Genomic DNA, 23708 nt, shown 5'->3' on the forward strand with positions numbered 1-23708 from the left:
TTATCGTTAACTATTGTGTCTAATGTGTCTAGATAAAGGTTCTAAGAAAAAACGGGAAATTATTATCCCAATGACCCCGCGCAGAACGAAAATATTAATTTATAGTTATTATTTTTTTTTTTTTTTTTGTTATTGCTTGGAAACATTTAAATCGAATGATATCTGATTGGTTATTGGTTGATAATATTTAAGACGTCTTTGACTTTAATTTTGTGTTGTGTAATCAAAACTTGTATAGTATCATTTGTCGTTGAGTTATCATTTTAATTACATACAGTATTGAATTCGCCGATTTTTTCGGTCGTTGATCAAGGTATGTGTTTTAAATATTAGACTTCACATAATCTACTTAAAGTAAGTATATTTTAAATCTCTATTACAGAGGTTCCCAACCCGTGGTACGCGTACCACTAGTGGTACGTGGAAAGCTCGTAGGTGGTACGCAAAGAAATTTTAACTTAAATTTTTTTTTACTTTCATAAATATCCAACAATAAAAAAAAATGTTAAGAAATTAATGAATCATAAAAATATACGTTAAAAAAAATTTGACTCCTAATTTAGTTTTAGAATTGAAGTGGTACGCGTATTGATTTAAAAAGTGTCTAGTGGTACTCGATGATAAAAGGTTAGGAATCCCTGCTCTATTACATGTAGAAGTATAATATATACAGTTTTGGTTTGTTATACAATGCGCTAACTTGATATTGAAGATAATATTAATATTTTTATCATAGATTCTGAACGAGGAATAGATTTTATTCGAGTTAGAAATCACTGATGAAATGGCTTTCGACTCCGATATAGGAGGCGACTCTGATGCAGAAGACACAGTGCATCATGTTCATCAAGTACATCAAGTATGAATTAATTTGTAATTTTAAATGAATTAGTGATACTATGACATTTTTTAAATTTTAAATTTATAGAATTTTATTTCTTTTAGATTTATCCTTAGAAGGCATAGAATATCTTCAACCAAATTTAGATACAGAAACAATATCAATTAATTCAAATACAGTTACAGGTAAAATACAATACACATTTTTATAAAAGGAAAAAATAAGATTATTATATTGGTTAGGTACTCATAAAATGATACAAATAATAATTAATACTACATAATTTAATCTTATCATAAACTATATGTTGTACTTTTACAAATAATATTTATGATATTGTGTTTGTTTTCATATATAAATATCATTTTTTTAATAAATTGCATTATGTGTATTATATATTCATAGTTTTTATATAATTTTAAAATACATACAGTAAACTCTACTCATACCTAGGTCAAAAAAGATCATTAAGATCTCAATAAAGATCACTACAATTTGAAAATACAAGACTTGATTCTAAAAGTGCTTCTACATCTCCATGTAAACTAAATTTCTTATATTTTTTTTAAAATGTATTATATAATTCTAATATAAATCATGTTATACTTATAATTATTATTTTTTAGTTTCAGATTTAATTCAATCACCACTCATACATTCACCAACAAATGTACAACTAATTATACAGATTGGGATGATTTTGATGTTACTGACAATATAGCTACTGACGAAACGTTTTTACCAGTAAGGTTGTCATCGCAGGTCAATGATTATGAATCTACTGACAACGAAATTGAAGATGAAGAGCTTAACTTTAATTTTTGTAAAACTGGTAAAGAACCTGAAAAGTTTAATAGTTCTTCAAGAAACACAAGGTTTCTAACACAAGGTCCTATTGATCCATTTTTATTCAAAAAATCAGTCCTTGATATTTGGGAATCTATATTTTCTCCCGTAATAGACATTATAGTTGAAGAATCTAATTTGTTTGACTCTCAAAAACATGCAGTTTTAGACACCACTCCTGAAGAAATTCGTGTATTTATTGGAATACTTATATTTTTGGGCTTTCATAATGTACCTAATATTCGATTGTATTGGTCTACAAATCATAATTTTTTCTGTCCTAGAATAGCAAATGTCATGCCATTAAAAAGATTTTTAGAATTATTACGTTATATACATTTAAATGATAATCAAAAAATGCTTCCTAGTTTATCTGAAAGTTTAGACAAATTATTTAAAATTATACCATTAATTGATCAACTTAATAATATTTATAAAATTGTATACAATCCTTCTCAAAATTTATCAGTAGATGAGAGTATGGTTGCATTTACGGGTAGATCGACAATGAAACAATACATGCCCTTGAAACCAATCAAAAGGGGATTCAAAGTGTGGGCTATGGCCGATTCTGCTTCAGGTTGTCACGTAGAACAATTTAATATTGATAATAATAGGAAAACAAAAGAAAGAAAATAACAACAAATGTATAGATGATACGAAGTAAGATTAATATAATAATAATGAAACTTTGCTTTAAAAAAATATTTAATATAATAACCACCGAACCGTAAGTAAGGAGGCACGGCTCGCAAGTCAACAAACAAGAAAGAAAAAGTCAAAAGCAAAAAAATATATATATATAAAATAATATATATAATAACTGTCGCGACAGATGCGGTCTGATAGCGGTGGACGTGGTTAAAGACAGACAAACGCCGCCGTCGCTCGCGGCGGTCGTGACCCACGCCCCGGGAGCTTCGGGGTTCATCGCCGACTCAGAAACTGGTTCGATTGATTATCGAACGAGTGGTGATACCTAGGCAAGGGGATCTAGCGGGTGAGATCGCGGTATTCGTGCGACACGACCGTGTCAACTCTCCCCCCTCCCAAGCTGATAGACACCTTTGTCTAGAGCCGTGCGGTGCCATCGGGTACCCCGGGCACCTACAGTTGCAATGGGGAACTGGCGATTACCGCCCAGTTTCCCACTTGCCAGGACTATTCCCGGTATAGGGCTTTGATATCGACAAGGATTTCGTCACCGCCCACCTCCATTGGTTTGTGTGACACGAACGCTGGAGGGGGGGCCTGACAAGCATCCTCGTCCACGGTAGGGGACCCCTCCTGAGGAATAGCTTCCACCGGGGTTTCCGGCTGCTGTTCTCGTATCGGGGGCTGGTGGCCGGGTCCTAGGGTGGTGGTGGCCGGTGGTTTAGGAGGCAGCGCAACGGTCGGTTGGGCGGTGTGTGGCTGTGTCCGTGGCGGAACACTTGGCGGCTGGGCCCACGGTTGGACAGCCGTCAGCTGTGTCCGCGGTCGGGCGGTTGGCAGCTGTGCCCGCGGTCGGGCGGTTGGCAGCTGTGCCCGCGGTTGGGCAGTTGCCGGCTGGACGGTCAGCGGCTTCCGGCGTTGTTGCTGGCTGGGACGTCTGTGTACCGGTTGTGGGGCACTGGCCAGCGTTGGTCCCTGTGCTACGCGTGCCGGCGGTGGTTGGCGTGCAGGTCGCGGTTGTGGCTTCGCCGTTGGTGCCGTTGTCGCCTTCTTGACCGTCCGCTGTGTGTGGCGGACTGGCCCTAGTATGGGCCGACGGTCCGTCGGTGCTAGTGGACTCGCCGGTGCAGCTCTCGCGTGTTCGCGCCACCCGCGTTCATACGCCACCCATAGACGAGGGTCGGCCCGCAGCTCCGCCATGTCCACGTCACCGATCTGCTGGACCGATAGTCTCTGTGGTGCGTCTGGAGGGCACTCTGCTCCCAGCCCGATCAGCGTCGCCCTGGTCGGCCGCAAGATGTCGAGTTGGGAGGTGGTCTGCCACACCAAGTCCTCCAAGCTCGACCGCATATGGCCTCTGGTCCCGCCAGAGGTTCCTCACCTTCGCGTGACATCTATACGGGGATAGCATAAAAACATAAAAACAATAATCGAGGTTAATGGTGGTACCACCACGCAGATTCCGGTGAGCTACCGTAATACCACCGTTTTTTTCCTTTCCCTTTTTTTTTTTCACACGACTTGGCCGATTGCAGAACGAGTATCACTTCGTGTACGCGGATTTCAAACTGGAGACGTGCACTTTGCGCGGCGGGTTCTGATCTGTCCAGAAAACCTCTTTCTCCAGTTTTTCCTTAAATGTGACGGGACCCGTCCACTTCGCGGCAAACCCCGCGTGGAAACCCTGATCGGCTTTGGAGAGTGGGTGTGCCTTAACGAAAGCCTGGTCCCCGGCGGCAAACGCTCGCCGGTTCTCCTTCGATTTCTCGGCAACCCTATTGATGTCCGATGTTGCCGGAACCCGTTGCGTACTATCGGACCTCACGATTAGTGCCCCATCTCCTGGACTTTTTGTTTCGTGTCCAAACACCGAAACTGACGGTGAAACGCCGGTCCTGTCGTTCTTCCAGTAGAGCAATGTAAACAGAACCGCGGAGAGTTTCTGGTCCCACTGACTATCGTTCACCAATAGTGCCCTAAGGCCCTTTTCAGCTCCTGATTACGCCTTTCTACCGGATTGGCCCCGGGTGGTATACTGAGGTAGTCCAACCCTCTACCCCCTATAGGTCAAGTGATTTTGTCCACACGTCCGATGTAAACTGAGGGCCATTGTCACTAAATAGCACCCGTGGGTAACCGAATCTCGCGAACAACTCCCTTTCCAAAGTTTGGGTAATCACGGCGGATGTTGCCGCCCCCAAGAGATACGCTTCGACCCACCTACTGTGACAATCCGTGGCTACTAAGATGTTGGTCTTACCCCGACTTATGCGTGGATAAGGTCCCATTAAATCGGCACTAACCACCTCCCATTGTTGGGTTGGTTTTCTAGGACGTAACGGGACATCGATTTTGTTATTTAATGATTTGGTACACGCGCATATGTGGCAAGCTGCCACGTAGCGCCGGGTAGACTCCCGTACCGACTTCCAATAAAACCTATTTGTTATTGCCCTATATGTCTCTTTCCATCCCGGATGTCCCGCCAGGACGTGATAACGTCACAAGATATGCTCCTGCTTGTTAACGGGTACCACCACCATGTACTTTATCGTATTATCCGAAATATTCCCTACTTTCCTTTTCTTAAGGAGACCCTCCTCATAAATCAAATTATCGAATTCTTTAAGTCGATTTAGTCGCGTGTTACACGCCGGATTATCTGACGTAAAGTTGGACACAATCTCTTGGATCTTGGGGTCCTCACCCAGCCAATCAATTAATGTCTGAAGGGAGATGGGACTCGAGTTAGGATGAATATGATAAATCTGTTCTGGTTCTCTACTTCCGACCACTATGTGACTCGTTGGAAAACTAACAAAATTTTCCTCCAACGTAGGACTGTCTGTAGGGAATCGAGATAACATATCGGGACCCTCATTCTGTACTCCGGGAACATGTCGAATAACGAAATCTAGTGTTCCTAACTGCAGCGCCTACCGGGTTAGTTTACTGTTCTTATATTTCGCCCGGTGTAGCCACGTCACCGCCCAGTTGTCGATATACAATTCGAAGGTACAAGATTCCAGAAATGGTCTAAATTTATCAATCGCCCAAATTAGCCCTAAGCACTCACGCTCTACCGCAGCGTACTTGCGTTGCGTTTCGCTTAACTTTTTACTGGCATAGGCAATAATTTTCCTTTCCAGGTCACCTTGTTATCCTAACTACCTTGTTAAAATAAAATTGCGCCAACCCCTATCTCCGATGCGTCCGTTTGTAAACAGAATGGTTTCAAGAAAAAACGGGGAGGGGGGGTTAATTTTGGGGAGTCGTATAACTTCTGTCTAATGATATCAAAAGATTCCTGCTCGACTTTACACCAACGCCATCTGACATCCTTTTTAAATAAATTAGTTAGGGGATTAATTATGTCGGCGTAATTGTGTACAAACTGATTATAGCAGTTGCATACGCCCAAAAACTTTCTTAACGTCCGTACATTTTTGGGTAAAGGATGGTTTAAGATTGCCTCTAACTTTTCGGGTTGTTTGTCAATGTTATCCGCATCGACGATATGCCCTAAGAATGAAATTTGGGTCTGCCCAAAATGACACTTTTTCGGCTGACAAATTAAACCACTCCTATGTAATCTCTCCACTATTTTTTTCTAAGTGTATGAGATGTTCTTCGATATCGTATGATGAAATAACGATGTCGTCTAGATACACCTCTAAAAAGTCACCTATCAGCCTCTTCAATACCTCACCCATCAGGCGTACGAAAGTCGCCGGGGAGTTTTTCAGACCAAACGGAAGTACTCTAAACTGAAATAATCCCCTTTGAGTTCGAAAAGCTGTATACTTTCGGGGCTCAGGTTTTAAAGATAGTTGCCAATATCCGGATTTGAGATCTAAGGTAGTAAATACACGTGCACCTTTCATACCGCGAACCATTTCATGGAGATTCCCCATTGGTTGCGCGTCCGAGATAGTCGCGTCGTTCAGTCGTCTGTAATCTACACACAGACGAAACGACCCATCTTTCTTTTTTGCGAGTACCACTGGTGACGACCAGGGTGAAATACTCGGCTCTACCATTTCCCGAACCATGTCATTAATATAATGTTGTTTTTCTGGTGGATATGGATAAGGACGCAGTGCCAACGGCGACAGATTATTTATTTGAATGTTATGTTCAATTAATTTAGTCCTGCCTATACTTCCACTAAAATCGTTTGCATACTTGGTCAGTATTATTTTTATTCTCTGTACGTACTCGGGTTCACCCATAAATAAAACTTCGGAAAAATGTGGGTCGGTGGGGGGGGTTCTTTTTTCCAGCACACGGATGCGCGTTGTCTACACTGAAAAAAAATCCTCGATCATATTAACAAAAAACTATGTTGGATTGACAATAATCTTGTTGCTATACAGCCAACAAGATGTTTGTCAAACCAACTAATATATAGTTGTTAATAAGATAATAATGTCAACAACATAGTATTGTACTATTGACAAATATATTATTAAAATGCTTCTTAAAATTATCAATTGAATATACTTATCAGTGTAACATTGACAATTAACCTATTATCGTAATAATAAAAAAAACTAATTTTGTTGATTTTGCATTGTTAAATTAATATCAATATTGTGCTATTAACAAAATATATTGTTAAATTGATACTTGCAATTATCAATTAAATATATTTACTAGTGTAACATTGACAATTATCTTATCATCATCATAATAATAACTATACTAGTTTATCCATTCCCATTGTTAAAGTTATATTAAGCTTGATTGATTTATAGAAAAAACTCTGTTGTATTAAGAAGTTGGTTGTTAATATAAATCTCAAATTGTCAATTTATGAAAAGTATTAATTAATTAATTATATACAATATTAATGAGTGTTTAATGAACAAATAAATTAAATATTAAATTTTTTTAATGTAAATACTAAATACTAAATAATAATTAAAATAAAAAACAGTATAGGTACAGGTAAAAATGTATTTCTTTATTTTAATTCTTCAAAATATAATAATATAATTTATTGATTTAGTTCAGCTAAAACTTGAATTAATTTAGGAAAAGGTTTATCATATTTGGAATGTACACCAAAGAAATATTTTTGAATAAATAACCATACAATTTCTGATTGCGATGGATATTCTAAATTGAACAAATTGAATATCTTATAGCATACTTCAATTGATCTTAGAACCGAATGCACTTTATACATAACTGAATCAAAGTAAACCAATATTTCTCTCTGAACATCCATCGTTCCAACAATCACAATAAATGGTTGTATATGAGTCCCGTGGTTTCTTAGTTCTTCAAGATGCTGTTGCTGAGCTTCTACAGAATCTTTGAACACCATAAAACTATCTGGGAATCTTTGATGGAGTATTTTATAAGATTTTTCTTTCCGTTGCTATCTTTAGTCACTTTTTTTGATGTAGGCTCAAACATAGCGTGTAACAAATGAAATAGTGCAGCATTTTTAACATCTATAATTAAAATTTTAAAGGCTCATTAAAAATTATGTAAAATGTAGTTAAACATAATCTACACAATGAAGTTATTCAATAAAATTTACTGAATTACTCATAACTGGTATTATGTTAGATACAATGTATTATTAATTAATCAAAATTCTTACTTTCATTTATATTAGCATCATTATTATTTACTATAGTTTCTAGTATTTTACAACAACTATTATCTTTGACTTTTTCATCTAATAATTTGAAAATTTTGTCTGCTTTGTCATTAAAATCTTGATAAATATTATGACTATTTGGGAATAAAGCATTATAGTCAATATCAATCTGAAACATAGTTTAATAATAGGTGTTAGGCAATGTATTATTTTTATTTAAAATGTTAATTATTTACTAGTTTATGGCCGTATGGAATTAAATATTGTTTCCAGTTTTTTAAAATATCTGTCGTTGATGTAGAAGATTTTATATTATTTATGCGATAGTTAATTGTTGCTTTCCAGTTGGCCTCTAATTCTGGGTAAGTACTTGTACCATGTTTAAGCACATCTAATATGGAATCTATTTCATTTTCAGAAACTGAAAATATTAAATATTTAATATATAAAAACAAGTAGATATAATATGTATATATTAGCATATAAAATAAGATAAATTCAATAAAATTTACCAAATTCTCTCTCAGTCCAGTTGGTTTTATGGTGGTTGTCAATATTCAATTTGTTTTTGACAATTGTCGAAGGGACTAATCCATTATTTTTTAAATTTCTTAAACAGTTATAATATTTTGCGTATAATTTGCCTTTTGGATTTTTATTATTTCCAATTTTCATAAAATATATATCCTGTAGGTACATATTTAATCATCAAATTAAATAACATTAATTATAGATAATCAATGAAATAATTACTTTTACTTCCGATTTGAACATTGCCACAATTTGATTGGCAATAGATTCTGCCAAGCTAACAGACATTTGTATTTTTTTGACAGTACACATCCAATGAGTATGTCTACTAGTGTGGATCGAATACCATCATTTAGTTTATTATTTTTTTCATAATAATCCAATATGAGAGCACCTTGTATAGTTGAATTCAAAACTTCATCAACTTTCAATTCATTATTAGATAATTGATGCGATATTTTATTATCTTTATTTATATTTATATTTTTGTTTGAAGAACACAAAACTTCACTTGCATTTGTAATACTAGCTTTACAGTTTTTATTTACAATACTTGTATTATTACTTTGCCATTTTGCAAGTTCATATTCAAACTTAAAAATTATTCCCCAAGGAAATTTTGAGAATAGTTTCTCCACATGTTCGGATTTCATAGTAGCGAGGATTGTGATGTCAATTAATTGATCTACAAAAAAATTGAAATAAATTCATTGACGATATATAAACTAATGGTCATAATGTTTATTCAAAGTGTTATCTTAATTTATTGAATATTTTAAATTTTAACTTTCAATTTAATAAAAATAACTTAAAAAGTTAAAAATGATCATAAAAGTTATTAGCTACATCTGAATTTCTTACCAACACAAGTTTGATATACACATTGTAAACCCCATTTTTCAAGTAATTCTTTAAGTTTTGGTAAATCTTCATATGGGTAATTATAATCGAACATAATATCACTCTCAACAGTCTCAACATTAATGTTATTTGGGAAATTAGATATCTGACCAATTTCGGTTAACTAAACAAAAAATGAAATAATAATTCTATATTCTATATACCAACTATATTTTTTATTACAAAAATTGAATAGTACATACATTACAAGAAGAATTGTCATACAAAGTTCCATAACCTGTGATAGAATTATTAATATTCTCCATCTTGGTTAATGGTTAAAATTCACACTAATTATATTGACAAATTTTAAAAACAACAGAATCTATAGTTTAAAAAAAATAAAAATAATATACAGCTCTAAATACAACAATCCAATTTTAAATATAATACATTTATAATTTGTTTAAAGCATAGTTATTTAATAAAAATAAGTTATGTACCCAAATAATTAAATTAAATTAATAAAATTCTTTTAGACGGATCATTTTTTGACCTGATGATATTTTAGTAATATTTATTGGAGGTCCACTAAATTCATCTACATTACAAATAAAACCATAATTAACCACTTCTTCGCTATGATCTACACTAAAGATTCATAATGAGAGTTAAAATCGTTTAACTTTATTTCATTAGCCAAAACATAAGCTTTACCATCTTGTCTATTAACTAACAACATTTCACATATTTTAAATAAACATATTTTATTACAATTTTTTGTTAAAAAATAACCAGCTTTATACACAACTCCGTTTAATTTTAGCTCTGTATAACAGACATAGTCTAACGCAGTTACATTGAGTTCATTATTTATATTTTCTGTATAATTACTTTGAATTTTGTGTTTATCATTCACAATAATTTTTTTATCAGATAATATCATAAGACTATGGGCAAATTTTAATTGCATTTTTTTTGCTAAAGTTAGCGTAATATTTTTCCTGGAAGTTGTTGACCTAGCATACATCTTTAATTCTTTGTGTTTACCTTCATAACGAAAACACCAATAATGTCTAGGAGGGCCTGAATTCGTTATTATTGTTGGATAGTGGATCAAAAAGTGATGTTTCGGTTTTAAGGTGTCATTGAAAAGTGTTATATACATAGAATTATGATAAGAAATTAGTTTTTTAAGGTGGGAAATCGCACTATCAGTAAAGGTATATGATAGAAGAATGTCTATAATTTGAATTAACGAAAGAAAAAGGTTCCAAACTTCATCATTTTCAAGGATAAGATCTCCTACCATAAGGGGAAAAAAATGAACAAAGGTCATAACTTCCCTAGCTGACATTTTTAAATGTTTTTTTTCTAAATGAATCATTTTTATGGGAGGTGAAATGTTACCTATTTCAATGGGTCCATAATTAAAATTCATTTTACGATTGTTTAAAGTTTCAAGTGAAAACAATTTAGCAGTAACAATATAATACTTGATTATGTTACACAAATCATAGTGACAAACACCCTCAAACAAATCATGCATTATATCTATACAAAAATTTTGTGTGACGTGGAACCCAGTTACTTGATTTAATAATGATTCTTGATAAACCCCTGTCTCTGCAAAATTCATACTAGTAACATCATCAGAATAATTGTGTGCATTGCGCAAAAGACTCAAATCTTCTTCAAGCATTGTTATAGTTGAAGCTTTAGAAGCTTTACAAAAGCGACAAAAAAAGTTTGCTGAGAAAGATTTACTAAATTCTAATAAGCTATTTAGACCTAAATTATCTCCAAGAACTATGCCTAAGACAAAATGAACATGAAAATCACCATCTTGAGTTTTAATATCTATCCCTTCATTTTCAAGTATATTTATTTCGTTTACTAGACTTTGTAAACATTTATCATTACCAAATGATTTAATATCAATGTGTTTTACTAGTGCAGCTAAAAATATAGTTGATAATTTTGAATTGTTTTCTGATAATGGAAAACTATAATATAGAGCTGAAATAGACTGAAATGTAGCATGTGAGCCTAAGGGATTATTTATTTCAAATTCATCCATGTATAAAAAAAATGGAAATATTATCTTTTCATTAGAAAATAGAGAAACTTTTTGTTGCCAAAGACTTCCTTGAACAAAATGTTCAATAGAAGTACTTTGATTGTTTTTATAGTAATTTAACCGAGTATACTGTTCTTTAAAATTATCTCCATTTTCAAAGAATTTTTTAAACTGAAATTGTAAAGGTAAGAGAACACCTTTAGTGATTTTTTCATTAAAGACAGATTCACCATTGTAGTGTACAGGGAAAATTTCATTATTAATGGTAAATTGATTTATTTTAAATAACAGTTCATTCTTTATAAGCCAATTTACTAAGCGATACTCAGTGTTACAATATAGAAAAGGATTTTCTATAACAGAAGCAAGTCTATGAAATTTAGCAATCTTAATTGGTTCTTTAATTTCATCATCTACTACATTCTTCAGCATGGATACAATTGGTTTAATTATTTTATTTAATATACCAGTTTGAATATTAGTAATGTCTGCTCTAGTAAAATTATTATTATTATGCAAGTTTACAACAAATTCTATTGCAGATTTATATAGAGATTCACTAACTAGATCAAAATCAAATGGATTATTAGTTACATTATCAGTTAAAACATTATCATCAATTAAGTTTTCAATATTGTGTGGTGGTAATGAAGAATTGAAATATGATTGGTCTTGTGGTTGATTATTTGATGGGATGTTTTCAGGGAAATGTTTGTTTTGAATATGTCGTTTAAATGAAGCTAAGCATAGAAAAGATTGTGTACAAGTCCCTTCACAACATGTATAAGTACTATCAGTTTTAAGTAAATGAAAAATTTTAAAATGATAAACTAAAGATTTCCAATTATCAGCATTAAATTTACATAAATAACAAAGCATTTTTAAAAATTAACTTACAAAAATATCTAGTTACAATACACCGTCAGGTAGATACAGCAAAATGATGTAGTTCAATCATAAACCTTTAGAAAACACTATTACCCACTAAATATTTGTTAAATGAATAACACTGCCTAAATAAAAATAAAAATATATATAGGTAGGTATTGATAAAAATTAGGAATAAATAAATTATGTTTCTTACTTGAAACGTACTGTGATCATCAAAATATCCAAGCTTTTTAAACGAAAAGCATGGCTCATTTAAAACAATTTGAAAATACAAAACTACCAATGTAAGTATAGGGTATAGCTACAATGTGCTGTCAGGTAGATACAGCAAAGTGGTGTAGTTCAATCATAAACCTTTAGAAAACACTATTACCCACTAAATATTTGTTAAATGAATAACACTGCCTAAATAAAAATAAATATATATATAGGTAGGTATTGATAAAAATTAGAAATAAATAAATTATGTTTCTTACTTGAAACGTACTATGATCATCAAAATATTCAAGCTTTTTAAACGAAAATCATGGCTCATTTAAAACAATTTGAAAATACAAAACTACCAATGTAAGTATAGGGTATAGCTACAATACACTGTCAGGTAGATACAGCAAAGTGGTGTAGTTCAATCATAAACCTTTAGAAAACACTATTATCCACTAAATATTTATTAAATGAATAAACACTTCCTAAATAAAAATAAAAATATATATAGGTACTATTATGTAGGTATTAATAAAAATTAGAAATAAATAAATTATGTTATACTTACTTGAAACGTACTGTGATCATCAAAATATTCAAGCTTTTTAAATGAAAAGCATGGCTCATTTAAAACAATTTGAAAATACAAAACGAACAATATAGGTATAACTGGTAAAGGTATAGACAATACACCATAAGGTAAGTGATGTACTGATGTATTTAAATCAATAACCTTTTTAAGACACCGGTAACAACTAGATAACTGTTAAATTAATACTTATATGCAGACGTGCAGTATGAGTTCTCTCAACGGACATTTGGCATGAAATGTTAATTGTCAATATCGAATGTACGAATGACGGATTAAGTTTAATTTTTGATAATATTATAATAAAAATATGATAATAGTGTTGTTACGAAGACAATATATCGTCAATTCTGGGGAATCCCGACTTATAAATATAAATATTAAATGTTTGAAGAACACAACGTACATGATAATATCCATAATAGACATATTATTGTTTTAATAATATATTATTAATTTTATTATTTTATTGTTCATATTGTTGACAATATGCATATTCAAATTGGTTAAATAATTATAAATTCAATAAACTTATTGTCATTATAACAAATTATTGTCTATATGACAAATGTAAGCATTGTTCAAGTTTAATAAGACGATATTGTCAATGTTACCAGGGGTTTTTTTTTCAGTGTAGAGCTCATATAAATCGTATACGTCGTATAATCCAACGATACTTGATTTTGGACTAGAAAGTCATGACCTAATAATACATCACTGAACAAATCATTTAGTACGGCCGCTCTAAAAATGAATTCCAAATTCGAAATTTTAGTTTCAAACGAAGCTTCACCGCTCGTATTCGTTGTGCGACCGTCTGCTAACCTTACCACCGCAGTGGTTCTTGAACAGTATGTGCCATATTTTTCTACTACCCAGGGCTTCACGTAAGACTTTACAGTCTGAGAGTCTAGTAACGCAGTCACGTAAACACTCGAAAATTCTAATTCAACCGCGGGTATTGGTGTGTCACCCATTCAATGTCCCGATGGAACGGTAGTTGTATTTTGATTAATAAACATTTTCGTATCTAAATTCGAATTCATAGATTTCACGGCGCGAATTTTCCACTATCAGAACCGAATAGATTAGAAACTGGTGGTCCGGTGGATAATTGTTCCCAAAACTGCTCAGGACACAATATACGAGTATTCACTCCCGGATAACCCACTTCAAGTGGTGTGACGTTGGTAGGCGTGTACATAGAAAAGGTTTTAATCCCTGTGTCGGACTCAGTATCGGCCGTAATGTCAGTGAAATGACTATCAGATCCAATCTTGCGTTCCTCCGACGGAAAAATGTTTACAGGCTCAATGTCCTGGTCCACACTGGAAATGTTTTCAAAATCGCAAATTTTTATTGAAAATTCCTTCCCTTTGTCCTCTCTCTCCCTACATGGTGTATATGTTCCTTGATCAGTCACTACCAATGTCGGCGAGTTTGGGATAGAAGTTCGGCGTGATTGTCTATTTGAAATATTGAGCGTTTCTACCGATGAATTATCTTGGTTAGATTTACTCGGAATAGCGGAATTTAATTGAAAAACATTTCTTTCGAGTTTGGGGCTGCTTGGATTTATTTTCGGGACGACTTGTTGGACTTTCGGTCGGCCCGTCGGTCGTTTCCCGATTTTTTTTTTCCTTATTAAAATCGTTCGATTTTGCCTTATTGACGCGATTTTCGCAAACGTTCGTGTAATGCGGCCCCGCGCACAACACCCCCTTCTTAGTTGGGTGGGAGTCCTTGGGTCCTCCCGGTTTACCGGTTTACCGGTGGCCCGGCCGATTTTTTATGTCCATGTTTATTTTTATTATTATTATTATTATTATTATTTTATATATAATAATATTATAAAATATGAAAAAAAATGTTCTTTCGATTGATACTTATAATGCAGTGTGCAGTGTTCAGTAAGTTTTTACTGTTTAGTTAACTTTTTTTTTTTTTTTGCTGTTGGAACCGACGACCGGGAGCGGACTGCTTTCGCATTACTTACTCCCGGATTAGTTAACTATACTTAAGAGTTATAAGTACCTACCAGTGTTTTTTAGTATTATTTATTTATAAATAATATACCGACTAAATTGAATTACGTTTTCAAACTAATTCAAAAACAAAGATAGCAACACCACGATGTTGATACTTATCTTTCATACGTCGACCATCGTGGCATCGTCTATTGTTGTTATACTTTATAAATATGAAATAGTCCATTTAACAGTCAATACGACAATTTAAGGACTAGCTACAGAAAACACTACAGTCTACAACAGTATACGGTGTACCAGCTAGTAGCTAGTGTGAACATATTATAAGCTTTAAAATACAGGGTGATTCTTTTATCAAACAACACTCATTATTTCTAAAAGTATTCATGTTTTTGAAAATATTTTTTACATAGTTTCAAATTGTTAAAAAAACAACATTTTTATAAAAAAATTATATTTTTAAACATTTTTTTATCCTTATAATTTTTTAAGTTTTTTACTTTTTTGAATGACAACATAGATTTTTAATTTCATATTCCAAAGCAGAATCATTTTTTGAGTATTTTGATAGACAAGCTAGACAAGCGGAGTAGTGGACAAACATTTTGCACCCCACACCACACCACTCCACGCAGCTAAACTTTAAATACGTATAACTCATAAACTACTCACCCTAAATTTGATTTTTATGTATCGAATTACTCAGAAAATTATTCTGCTTTGGAATATTAAATTAAAAATCTATGTTGTCATTCAAAAAAGTAATAACTTAAAAAATTATAAGGATAAAAAATATTCAAAAAATATTTTTTTTATAAAAACGTTTTTTTTAACAATCAAAAACTATGTAAAAAAATATTTTCAAAAAAATGAATACTTTTGGAAATAATGAGTGTTTGATAAAAAAAATCACCCTGTATAAAATAAAAAATGAATTCAAGCTCTAGAAAACATTCAGGAGGTGATCAACGAGAACGTGAAAAAAATAAAAAACTTTTACTAGACTCCAGTAAAAAGTGTAAAAAAATTATTTTTTTTTTATAAGTGGAGAAAATGATCTGGAAACGGCCGAAACTCTTATCCCTAGTACTAGTAGTGCATAGTGATGGCAAGTTATCTTTTTCTGTAACAGTTATAAACTGTTATTGTTATTTGAAAAATAACAGTGAAAATAACAGTTACTGTTATTGATACTGTTACTAGATGAAAAGCTGCATTCGGCTCTCGGGAATGCCGAATGATACAGTAGCTGTTATTCTTTGGAATATTGATATAGTGTTCCTGTTATTATTTTATTAGCTCGAGATTTAACGATGAATACTTAATTAAAATTTAATAATAAATATCATTATTTCTAGCGTGGGGAGTATTTTAACTTAAGTTACAATTAACTGTAACAAAATAACTTTTTATGTAATTTGATGGTAGGTATTTAAATCAATTTTGTTGTAAGTCTACGTAATTTAAGTATCTTTTTTGTATGAAAATTTACTAAACTACTCGTTACATTCTTTTGTTTAATACATTTTCACATCTTATTAATAATGTATGTAATTAAATCATATAAGGATAAATGTCCTAACATATATTTTTGTAATTGCTATTATTGTATACAATATACATAATATATATTATATTAATCAAGTTTATACTCTTAATTGAGTTTTTATTGTTATACTATGTTATATCATTACTATGGAGTTCTGGAAAATTTGTTTAAGATAAATAAATAATTTGTACAATTATATTATACTCTTGTTTTTTGTATTCCTTTAACCCTTTATTTTCAATATTGTCTTATAGTATCAATTTATTAAAACCTTAGTTCCTCATGAAAATTCAAAAAGAATATTTTGTAAAATAAACATATTTGTATTATAATATATTATATACTATTATGTAAAAATAAATACAAGAAAAATCTGAGACTTCACATAATTGGTTAAAGAAGCTTGTTATAATATTAATATAGATGAAAAGTTTATTAAATAATTTTACATCGTAAGAAAATATTAATTACAACTAAATCAAGGTATTATATGTATCTAGAATTTAGATCAAAACAATAATATAAATATTTCAAAATGAAAATAGCAGGAATACATCTACATAATAACAGTATTTAATTTTTTTGTATTAAAATATAAATTTATACAATCATTTTAAGTATTTAAATAAAAATATAATTATGCCTTATGCTAGCAGGTTCTAATTTGGTTAAAAACTAAATGAACAGGGATATGCATGTCTGTTCCTGAGTGTGTATTTGCTTTTTTTTTTCCAAAGTTATGTTAATTCATATCTTTATTCTGTCATTACGATTCCGTAACTTATTGTGTGATATTTTATTTTATTCTATTTTATTCAGTACATAGTAAGCATAATCAGTGACTTTTCTAAATTTATTTAAAATGTATTTACTTAAAAGTTTTTACATTTTTATATTAAAATGGACAAACGTACAAGTGTTATTTGGAGCTATTTCCCAGTAATTGATCAAATAAATAAAATTTCTAAGTGTGATATTTGCTTAAAAAGATATTCTTTCAAATCTACACTGACAAATCTAAAAAAACACTTAGCATGCGTTCATGCAATTAAAATGTCGTCAAATTCCTCTACAGTAAGTACATATCTATGGATTTTTTATTATTTTTATTTAGAAAAATGTAAGATTAAACTAAATTAAAATTATAACTTCCTAAAATATTTTGTACATTATAAGACATGACAAATCAAAAATAAGTATTTAAAAAAAATAATGATTAAAATATTAAATAATACACTATTATGTACTAAGTATTGAAATTAATTCAATTTAATTTTTATATTTATTATTATTCGAAAATCATATAAAAATTAACAATTTTTATACAATTATAATTCTTTAACTTAAGTTCTTTTAATTTTACATTAGAATCATAACGAAAGAGAAAGTATTGAAAACCCGGATAACCCTACACACAGTACACAGACATCTGAGCCTAGTTCTTCACTGTTGTCTGAAACAAATGAAACTACATGTCTACATCCTCTCTAAATACACCATCATCATCAAATGCTTTCACCATAATGCAAGCATCAACTTCTATTCCGAAAAAAATACAAACGTCTGTTATTGGTTATTTACCAAAAAAACTATCTGTAGATGCAAAAAAAAAGTTAGATCAAACGCTATTAAAACTTTTTGTTAACGATTTCCAACCTTTTAAGGTTGTTGAAGATTCAGGTTTCAAACAATTTGTAAAAATCTTGAATCCTAATAATGAGTTGCCAAATTGTCATACAATATCCAAAGAACTCATTCCAGCTATGTATGAAAAATGTTTAGGGGAGATTAAAAGCTTGAGCTTGACATCAACTGTTGAAAGTGCTTGTTTGACGACAGATTGTTGGACATCTAGAAACAATGAAAGTTTTATGGCCATTACAATACATTTTATTGACACTGAACTTGAACTAAAATCTATGTTTAAACGAATATTCGAATCATGGGAATTAACTAAAAAAAATACATTTGCAGTTTCTGATAACGCATACAACATAAAAAATGCCCTTAATAACTTAGGTTTAAAGAATATGGGCTGTTTTGCACATACAATGTATCTTATAGTCCAGTCTGCGCTCACTTTAGAAGAAGACCTGATAAACAAAACAAAAAATATTGTTTCTCACTTTAAAAAAAGTACAGTAGCCAACAATTCATTCAAAACCTACCAATTAAATAATGGTATAAAAAATCCAAAAAAATTAATTCAGGATGTCTCTATTAGATGGAATTCAACATTTTACATGGTATGCAGATTTGTCGAGTTAGAAACCTTTCTTTTTCGTGGTACTTTGGGTTTACTTAATAATGCTCCTGAAAATCTTCGGCCAGAAGAATGGTCTATTTTGAAAGATCTTATTAAAGTATTGAAGCCCTTTGAAGAATCTACTGAAGCTATAAGTGGACAAAAATACATAACTGCGTCATTAGTAATAGTAATTGTTCAAAGACTCTTTAAAGTTTATAATAGCTTAAGAAAAACTAACCTGGCACCAAGAGTTTTACATGTGGTTGATAAACTTATAGCTAATATGAATGAAAGAGACGGATTTAAAAATTTAGAAAAAAGTAAAACTCTTTCAAGATGCACATTTCTTGACCCACGATTTAAACACATTCCATTTAACCATAATGATACTCTATTGAATACTACGAAAAATGATTTAATAGAAAAAACGGCAAACATTGTTTGTAGCAAATATACCGAAGAGTATGAATCAGTAAGTTTGGCAGATGTTAATAACCTAACCTAACCTGGGATGATATTGACAGTTGTGTAGCCAAGTCAACACCTATTGGAACTGCAACATCAAGAGCTATTGTGGAACTGCAACGTTACATGGAAGATTCGATAATTTCTAGACATTAAGATCCATTAAAATGGTGGAAATACCACAGTTATAACTACCCAAATTTGAGTATTTTGGCCAAAAATACGTTGTGCCATCTCGGAACATCCGTACCTTGCGAGAGAGTTTTTTCTAGTGCTGGATTAGTTCTCAGTGATCGACGCTGTAGGCTAAAAAGTGAGAAAGTGAACATACTACTATTTCTTCACTACAATTTAAGTTAATTTATAATGTTTATGTTTATATATGTAATTACTTTTTCATTAAAATGTTGTTTTTATTATTTTATATTAAATCAAGTATAAAATATTGCTTTCATAGGCAAGGTGCCAGGGTGATTGTTTATTTGAATTATTATTATTAAGTAAGAATTTTATTTTTTATTTATGAATTATGCATTATTATATAGGTAATATTATAACAATGAAAACATTTTTCATAAACATTTAATGTTTATATTACAAGTTTTATTATTACTTATGAGTTATAAAAATTACTTTAAATTAAATGTTGTTTCTAGTATATAAAGTTTAGACAAACTCATTTTAATTATTATTTATATAATTTATAAATAGTTTATTATTATATACATTATATATCAGCAAAGGCAATTTTAATTAAAATTATTATTACTATTGTGTTTATGTTGAGTGTTGTAAATATCCTTTCATAATAACTACATCTCATCATTGAGTATTGATAGAAATATTATTGGTAAGTTTCAGTAAAGAAATCGTCACAAGAAGGATTGGTAACGGTAAGTAATAATTTATCAAACTTTTTACTTTTTACCATTTATCATAAAATTTACTTAACAAACAAAATTTAAAATCATAAATAACATTACCATTATAAAATTTTTTACTTGAGTCTTGAGTTTGAGTACTTCATAACACTATCTAACTAAAATCTAAATGCATATTGCACGTGCATAATGCATATGTATATTGTGTACTATATTAATTATTATTATTATTTTGTGCGAATGCAAAATACAGCAAATCATTATTCTATCACAGATTAAAGTTTAATCTACAACCGTGGTTGGTTTGATATGATATGGATGGATCATCGGTGTAGTCGCCCTCACTCGGGACTACCCGAAGGACCACTCGCCTTAGCGAGAATACAAAAATGTGGGTTATCTTAACGCCTTATGGCCACTGCCATACTATAACGCCGCAAATGCAATAGATAGGCAACCCTATGCCTTCGCCTGATATATTAGCCGATAGGCAACCTAACGTCTACTGACCGAACGTACGGGAGAGAACGGGAGGGAATTTCAGAACGGTGCAATTTGATTATGGGGAGGGGGCTCGGTGGTCGGATCGATATGGTGCAATGATCACCTAGCTTACACCAATAGGGAAAGACTTATGCTAAGCTTAAATTTAATGAGGTCTTGAGATGTAGACGGTGACGGCATGGGCTGCAGTAGGCCGCTGTCGAACTAGACGGCCTGGGCGGCCTCTCACACAACGGAACGTACGTTGCTGGCGGACTTACGCACGAACGACAGACGGCACCGATGTTGGGGTCACGACAGTCCAAGTCCCGCGCTGTTGTCCGGACAGTTAAAAGTACAAAGCGGACTTACTTGTTTGGTGACGGAAGACCACCGAAATCATACCATGGATCATGAGTTACAAGGAGACTGGGATTTCGGTATTGGCGGTTGAGTAAGTTGTACACAAAAAATATAATATATATCGCTTTATTAGCAGAATACGAAGCGAATAAAGAGTAGGGCGCTTTAATAGCGGACCCAGCAAAAAGACTCAAAAACAAGAAAAACTGAGCGTCGCTTTAATAGCGAGCAACAAGACGAAGAAAAAAAAAACAAACCGGCAGACGACAGACACACCGACGCCAATAATATAGATAAAAAAAAAAATAATAATAATAATGAGGGCGTTGGCCGCATAATATAAACAACAATGCGTCGCCTGGCGTGAAAAACCTCCTATGTAAAAAAACCAAGTTTTTCGGGAGAAACGTTTTAGTAGTTTAAAAAATAAGTATTGAATATGAAAATTTCAAAAAATAGTTATATTGTGTAAAATATGTTTAGAAATGAAATCGGACTCTTATTATTATTTCATTGTTTTATCCAAAAGGGATATTAAGCATATTGTTAAGATTTTTACATATAGGAGGTTTTGATGATAATTCTTATTCTGAAACTCCACATAGGAGGTTTGTTGTTGACACATAGGAGGTTAATATTTGTGTATATTTTTTTTCTTTACACATGAGAGATTTCATGTCTATATTATTTCTACTACCTATACAAAGTATAAACTAGGTACTGCTAAAATTGTAAAAAAATAATGAACCTTTTAATTAATCTAATTACATAGATCTATAATATTATAATATTATCAGTTAGGTTAACTAATAGTTTAAAATTGTGCTTTATAATACCTAAAAAGAAACATACCTACCTCAATATGCATCAATAACTAATAGCATTCTATAAATTATAGAAATATTAGACCAAATTTGACCCTTGCTAAATGTTCTGTAATTTCTAATAAAGATACAGGAAACTAACAATATAGTTATGAATAAAAATTTAATACATGGTTATTTAATAGATTTTATAATTAATTACAATTTTTAATTATAAATAGTAATAATAAGAATAAAAATAACAAACTTTTTTCTGTTTCTTGAAAAACCATATTAGGTATAAAATAAAATAAAAAATAACAGTTAATAACACTACATAATTTTTGGTTAAAAACTTAAAACTTATAATAATAATGCACAAAGGTATTTAATATGTTTAAATATTTTATCAGTCGTTTCTATTAATATAACGTTAACAATTTTATACTATAAAATAATAATAAGAATAAGTAGGTATAACAAACTTTTTTCTGTGTTTCTGTTTCTTAAAAATCACATAACAAAATTAAATAAAAAGTTAAAAGGAACATACATTTCAAAATCACTTGTGTTATATATTATTAGTCTTTTAAAGTAAGTATAGTAAATTATTTGGTTTTTCTGCCAAATTCTGTATATTTCAAATTGTCATAGAATGAGTGGTGATCTTTCTCTATGACTTTAAACATAAATTTTTAATGGTTAATGTGCATCGATAAAACTTATAATCTAATAATGTTTTCTAGTTAAATTGTAGCTACTAAAATGAGCATTAATAATAAATTATGTAGATAAATATTGTATTGTAATACCTGTTTAAGAGATTGCAAATCATCATATTTTGCCTTCGTTATTGGCAATTGAGCTGTGTACAAACAAGGTACATCTGACAATTGTTTTATTTGAACATTTTCTTGAATTGTAGTGGCAGCTGTTTTTGATCTAGTACTTTTTGTATTGGCAGTTACTTGATTTTTAGTTGTTATTGGTAGATTGTCCCAGTCATCATTAATGTTGGTTTTATATTGAATATTTTGAGATAATGGACTATATTTTAATTGACACAAATCTGTAACTACCTTATCTCCAGTTTTTTTACCTGGACGTAATGAAGTTATGTCACATATTGCATCATAATTTTTAAAAAAGCTGTAGTCTAACACTTTAACATTATACGGTTGATTGGGTCTAGCCATTCTCATTCTGGTGATGTAATCTGATGGAGAGTAGAGCGGAGGCTTAAAATAATGTTCCAAAGTTGAATGAACGCTATCTACCTCCATCATCGTGTGACCTTTACACAAAAATAATTGCTCAATATCAACATTTTTTTCTTTTGACACCAATCTTAAAGCACTGGCTAAGCTTTTATTTCGGTTTTGATAGTTACAACCGTCAGATATAAGAGTAACTCGTTCTGCATCTTGATTTAAATTCATTATAAAATCCACAATACATGATATGAATTCATTTGCAGTTACTCCTCCATTGGCTTCATGCCACACATATAATGTAACTGACTTATCACCCAGGTTGTATATTGTAAAATTATGGACTTGAAGCTTTTGCTTGTAAAACATTGATGATGCTAGTGTATTGGGACACAATAAAACGCTTTCCAAGTCCATAGTTACAACAATGTTTTTATCAGATGCCTCAACCTTTTTTTTATTTTTCTCTGTTCTGGCATTATCTTTTCTTTGTATATGATTTTGGTAAGTAATTTCGTCAACTGCATCAATTTTTGTTTTATGTCCGGTACAAATATCACACTGGTCCTTTCTTGGTTTGTGTATGTATATATTTTCATTTTTTAATACTCTGCGAAAAAGTGTATC

The 23708-nt window shown here is 31.6% G+C and overlaps 2 protein-coding genes, 1 long non-coding RNA gene and 1 pseudogene across 3 annotated transcripts; 2 read left to right on the top strand and 2 right to left on the bottom strand.

Moving 5' to 3' along the window:
- Nucleotides 1-740: 740 nt before the first annotated feature.
- LOC126554557 (uncharacterized) lies at nucleotides 741-1982 on the top strand. The gene is made up of 4 exons (XR_007606691.1): nucleotides 741-859; nucleotides 946-1026; nucleotides 1295-1381; nucleotides 1468-1982. It is a non-coding gene; the product is annotated as an uncharacterized LOC126554557 (long non-coding RNA).
- An 866-nt stretch (nucleotides 1983-2848) lies between these two features.
- On the bottom strand, nucleotides 2849-3691 carry LOC126554549 (translation initiation factor IF-2-like). The gene has a single exon (XM_050209607.1). It carries the CDS (start codon nucleotides 3689-3691, stop codon nucleotides 2849-2851), a length of 843 nt encoding a protein of 280 aa, XP_050065564.1.
- A 3649-nt stretch (nucleotides 3692-7340) lies between these two features.
- On the bottom strand, nucleotides 7341-12285 carry LOC126554550 (uncharacterized; annotated as a pseudogene).
- A 5814-nt stretch (nucleotides 12286-18099) lies between these two features.
- Nucleotides 18100-19380, top strand: LOC126554551 (E3 SUMO-protein ligase ZBED1-like). Its single transcript, XM_050209608.1, has one exon. It carries the CDS (start codon nucleotides 18100-18102, stop codon nucleotides 19378-19380), a length of 1281 nt encoding a protein of 426 aa, XP_050065565.1.
- Nucleotides 19381-23708: the final 4328 nt, after the last annotated feature.

Source organism: Aphis gossypii, unplaced genomic scaffold (assembly GCF_020184175.1).
Source record: "Aphis gossypii isolate Hap1 unplaced genomic scaffold, ASM2018417v2 Contig00538_ERROPOS56132+, whole genome shotgun sequence".
NCBI lineage: Eukaryota > Metazoa > Arthropoda > Insecta > Hemiptera > Aphididae > Aphis > Aphis gossypii.

What these genes read in the sequence shown, in the direction of transcription:
- LOC126554551 (XM_050209608.1), top strand. Translation starts at nt 18,100, where the DNA reads ATGTCTACATCCTCTCTAAATACACCATCATCATCAAATGCTTTCACC.
- LOC126554549 (XM_050209607.1), bottom strand. Translation starts at nt 3,691, where the DNA reads ATGCGGTCGAGCTTGGAGGACTTGGTGTGGCAGACCACCTCCCAACTC.